Source organism: Toxorhynchites rutilus, chromosome 2, assembly GCF_029784135.1.
Source record: "Toxorhynchites rutilus septentrionalis strain SRP chromosome 2, ASM2978413v1, whole genome shotgun sequence".
NCBI classification, from domain to species: Eukaryota; Metazoa; Arthropoda; class Insecta; order Diptera; family Culicidae; genus Toxorhynchites; species Toxorhynchites rutilus.
In genome coordinates this window covers 151,892,457-151,897,759 of record NC_073745.1, presented here as the reverse complement: position 1 = coordinate 151,897,759, position 5,303 = coordinate 151,892,457, and the positions used below count along the sequence as shown (strand labels likewise).

General features: G+C 37.7%; 1 protein-coding gene across 1 annotated transcript; it reads left to right on the top strand.

The window, feature by feature from the left end:
• The first annotated feature begins 354 nt into the window (after nt 1–354).
• On the top strand, nt 355–4,394 carry LOC129769105 (arylalkylamine N-acetyltransferase-like 2). The gene is made up of 5 exons (XM_055771141.1): nt 355–577; nt 636–825; nt 884–1,089; nt 1,248–1,378; nt 1,446–4,394. The coding sequence occupies exons 1-5, from the start codon at nt 428–430 to the stop codon at nt 1,591–1,593; spliced, it is 825 nt and encodes a 274-aa protein (XP_055627116.1). The 5' UTR covers nt 355–427; the 3' UTR covers nt 1,594–4,394.
• Nucleotides 4,395–5,303: the final 909 nt, after the last annotated feature.

The following is a 5,303-nucleotide window of genomic DNA, read 5'->3' as shown; positions in this document are numbered from 1 at the left end:
CAGAACACGATGAGCAAATATTCAGTTATTGGATGTCCAAAATATATTTTCGGTCAAACCTATCGGTACATCGCTATGTTACTTCAAATATTTCAGTCATTTTTTTCCATGTTGGATGTTTGACATTGTTTGCCACTGTCGATAATTGAAGAGTGGCAAGCAAAATAGTGTTTGTACAAATATCAAACCAAACTTCATCTGTTAAAAAATGTCAAACAGTGTACGGCCGCCTATATTCGTAAACGAAATTCGATACGGGAATAAGACCCAAAATGTGAATATTTCGCGCAATGATGTTTGTAGAGTTGCTTGGATACACAACATACACTCGTTCTACACAACTAAACCGAAATAATTATCCAAGCAAACTGAAAGATTCAAAAAAAAAACTCAGGAACAATTCATACACTTCAAATTCACCGTCATTATGTTTCGAAAGCTGAAAATCACCCGTGAAAAAATATCATCCGCAAGCGATTTTCTCAGGAAAAGCAATCTTTACTTGCTTCAACAAGAGGCCTACGAAGAGGCGAACAAATGGAACCAGAAACGGGGGAAAGGCATTTTGACAGATACAGTAGGTTACTGTTTTCCTCGCCGTAAATCACAATCCAATATATGGTTTCTTTCCAAAGTTTCTCTCCAAGCAGTCAATACCACGCACCTATAGTATCCGGTTGGCAAAAACCCAAGACGAAACCCACATAATGCACTTCATACGGGAGAGCTTCTTCCACGAGGAGCCATTGATGCGAAGTCTGAAAATTACAAAATCTGTTGCGAATACCGTCCTGGAACGGCATATGAGTGAGCTCTTGAAACATGGTCGAATATATATAGTTCAAAATACGAACACAAAATACAGTCTGGCTCTGTATTTCAGGATTCAGCATGTTAGCTGTTACAAACGAAGATCGAATACTGGGAGTTGCTTTGAACAAACGAAACTGTCAGTGGGATGGAGCCAAGCTCAAAGAGCAAGCGGACATGATCCAATGTGATCCTCTAAGAAAGCTTTTCTACATAAGATCGATCGCTTCCACGGAATCGCAATTGCACGAAAAGTTAAACACTTTGTGCATTTTTGAGGTACACACAAATCAGTATAAATATTTTCTAGCTTCGCTGTGTTAAGCTCATGCGCATTAAAGCACATACGATTAGTTTTACTACTCGGCCCTAACACCCTGTGGCGCTGTTATTCAGGTAAGATGTTTTCTTACCTGTCCTTCATCTCTCCCATACAGATTGCCATTCTCGCGACGGCACGTGAGGCCAAACGCCAGGGTATCGGATATCAATTAACGCTTCACTCGTTGCGTTTGGCACGTGATTTGGGCTACGAGGTGGCTCGTATGGACTGCACCAACGAGTTCAGGTTAGTTTGTGATCGGGATGGGCACTGCAGATAGCATCAATGATTGTTCCATCGATTTGCATTACAGCTCAAAGGTGGCTGAGCGCGTAGGTATGGAGTGCATGTGGTCGGTGGCGTACGAACATCTGGTGGACTGTGATAAAATACCAGTGGTGAAACCGGACGAGCCTCACACCCACTTCCGGGTACACGCAGCTCGACTGAAGGACCTTTGAACGGGACCCATCGCTAGTAGTATATATGGGACGCAGGTTGTTTTCATTGAATAAATTATCGTAATTCAATTAGGCTGCCTGTTTTATCATAACACTACGAATTACAACATTTTTCAATTGGCAAACATTTTAAAACCATCAATTTCCTTTTATGTTGGATCGGACGGTTTCTGCATTTTCGATTACGACAGCGTTGAAAAAATTATCCAAAAATATATATCTATAATATTTTTTTTCTATTGAGAATATGTACAAGTTATCTCTTTATCGTAGGACTACGTTAAGGGGGTATTCTAGTCTAGAAACTGGTAAAAATCGATGTTTTCCTTCGTAATTCTGATGTTTTCGAATTTTTTGTCGAGTTAAAGTCAATATATGATTTCCAATGCAACGTAGTCCGAAAATCTTATATCTTACATCATCCTACAGAACTTAGTGAAAATTATTTTTTTTCGAAACTGCTTGAAAGGAATAGCTAGTTAGAAAATGAATTAATAGTGAAATAAAAGTACACTGAGATGGAATTTTCACTACAAAATAACGAGAGATTACATATGGAAATTATTGAAAAATTCTCTATCTAGAAAATTTGCAAAGAATTACAAGATTATGCGTACAAAACAAGGCTCGGCAAAGTGATATTCGACTGAAAATCGCCAAGGAATTATGAAACCCCCAACCGTCGCATTCAATTGGAAATGTGTTTTAGCTTATTCCAGCAGTTTCTCTGTCAACATGGGCCTGATCACGAACGCCACTTCACGGTGAAAACGAAATGAAGTGAGTACAACTTTATTACGTACACTACGTGAGTGAGAAAATGTGGAAGAGTTCATCTGAAGTGTAAACTTGGCAACACGAATGAACTCGGTGTTATTATGATTGCCATGGCCCCGAAAAAGTGTACACATTTCGTAGTTTTTAGACACTTGTGTTTTGGAAGATGAATGGAAGGAGAATAACGGAAAATGGAGTAAGTTCGTTTTTAATTATATTTCTATTTTTTGTTAATCAACGAACATGATTGATACTTTTAGGGTTAAAAAGACAAACAAACAGCAATTTGCTAGCCTGGTGCCTTCATAGAGCAATATCCCGACGTTTCTAAAGGATGTAAATTTGTTCCTCGGGTAACGTTAACTGCGCTGTGGTTGACACTCAAAGATTCGCTGAACAGCTTGGGTCCTCCAACACGTTCCGTTGCAGCATGGCAAAAGGTAAGCTGGTTAATCTTTGTTCTATTCACTTTTTAATTTTAATTTACTGCTTTCTGGTTGAAGGTGTGGACAGCACTACTTATGATTTCAACTCTTATTCTCGGGCCTTATTACGGTTTACACGACACGGTGTACACAAAATGTAGTGAGTACAACCTTATTACGAACACTGCGTGAGTGAGGAAGTATGGAAGAGTTCATCCGAAGTGTAAACTTGGCATTTTATTACTTCGTTTTCACCGTGAAGTGACGTTTGTGATCAGGCCCCATATCTCAAAAATCATTAGGACGGTTTCGTTGCCATCTGCTTTTACTTCGTCCATGTTCATTTCTTTTTTTCACCGTGAAATGAGCTTCACGGCATATTGAAATGAACCCCCTCTCAGGCTGAACTCGTTTCTCTCTCTCTCAAATTGAATGAAGAGGCAGATTTATATTCATTCGCCACGCCAATTAAAACAACCGTTTGCTTCAACTAAAATTAATGACGAACATTAAGAGCGCAAATAACGGATGATAGAGTCATGTTTGGCAGCGAATGCGTTCATTGTGACTCAATAACAATAGAGAGAAAGGCGTTTGTGGAAATGATCCATCTGGAAACTACGTGACTGAGAGGAAAGTTTATTTTTATGTTTCGTATTCGAAAATGTGGACCCGGGTTCAAAATATAACTTCAAAAGACATTTATCGGAGATCATGATGCGCGATGTGTTGCGCAAGCCTATTAAAAACGAAAGAAACAATTCATAATGGAAAAGCGCTTGTAACAGAAACATAACTTAAATGAAACGTAAACTTGAAGCGAAGTTCAAAGTAGTGAATATATGACAAGGAAATTACATGTGAAACTTCACCGAAGATCTGGATTCCACTTTTACACGTGAAAATTCACTGAGAAAAGAAATTCATCTACTTTGAAGATCGGAAAATATAGTCTTGTAATCAGCTATCAAACCTGGACGTCACCTAACGATCCATGAGAATGAACGTGAATTTTGCCTTGTCCACTATTCTTTCGCAATTTCATATTTGATGATCTCGATTGCAATAGAGATCATGTAATTTAACGCCGCTGATTTTTTCTTTGTAGGGCCGTAAGCCAAAATCAGTATTGGAAAAGTAATCTCAGATGGATCGAATCGTGTGAGTGGTCGAACGAATTTGAATTGATTAATTATTTATTCATTTTTTTTAGATACACTAGCTGACCGGCAAACTTCATCTCGCCCAAAATTATTTTTTTTGTCATCAATACCTTCAAGCATTCACGTTTTCTTGCAAAGCGAACGTTCATGGGTCCAATCGCAGAACTGTTCATTGATGGATCTTCTATTAGACCCTTCAAAATTACCTTTTATTATAAAATTCTTAGTGCTTCTACCAAAACTTATCATTATAATATCAGATTATTTTCAGACAAAACTGTAGTTCAACACATGTTTCTCCGTTACATGAAATAAATGTTTGATACAGAAAATATGATAGAATATAGACAGCGTTAAATCGAACAATTCCTTCCTCAAGTTTTGCTCTTATAAACATATTCCGACGATCCATTTTTATTTGTATAGATAGAAGAAGATATAGGAGTGCGTTTCATCATTTGAAAATTTGAACATATGGGAATTGAATTTTCCAAATGTTCTCTTTTTCCTTCAGAGTTGTTCGAAAATTTTCAATTGTCATGTTTGGTTGGAATAATTTTGGTTGAAATGTCTTTAATATTTTTATGAGACCCCCTTTTCATTACAGAGGAGGTAGGGGTGTCATACCATCATAGAAACATTTCCCATACCCAAAAACCCTCACATCCCAAATTGTGCTTGATTAGTTCTCGAGTTATGCAGAAGTTTGTGTTTGTGTGCCCCCTGTAATTTGTGTTTCATTCGTATGGCAGCCCCCCTAAGAGAGGAGGGAGCAGTATCTTACCACCGTAAAAACATTTATTGCACCCTAAAACCTTCATATGCCTAATTTGGTTTCATTTGCTTGCACAATTCTCGAATAGTGCAGAAATTTGTGTTTCATTTGTATGGCTGCCCCCGCTTAGAGAGGGAGTGGAGAGTCTAACCACCATAGATATATTTATTGCACCCTAAAACCTTCACATGCAAAATTTTGTTTCATTTGCTTGATTAATTCTCGATTAATACAGAAATTTGTGTTTCATTTGTATGGCAGCCTCCCCTTAGAGAGGGGGGTGAAGAGTCTAACCACCATAGAAACATTTGTTTCTCCCTAACACCTTCACATGCCAAATTTTGTTTCATTTCGAAAATTCGCCAAAAATTTGTTTTTTTTAAATCAATACCTTCAAACATTCACGTTTTCTTACTATGAGCAAGTTCAGGGGTCCAATCACTGAACTGTTCATTGGTTGATCTTCTAATCGACCCTTTAAAATAAACTTTTACTATAAAATTCCTAGTATTTCTAACAAAACTCATCATTTTTGTTTCTCCGTTACATGGAATAAATATTTTATACAGA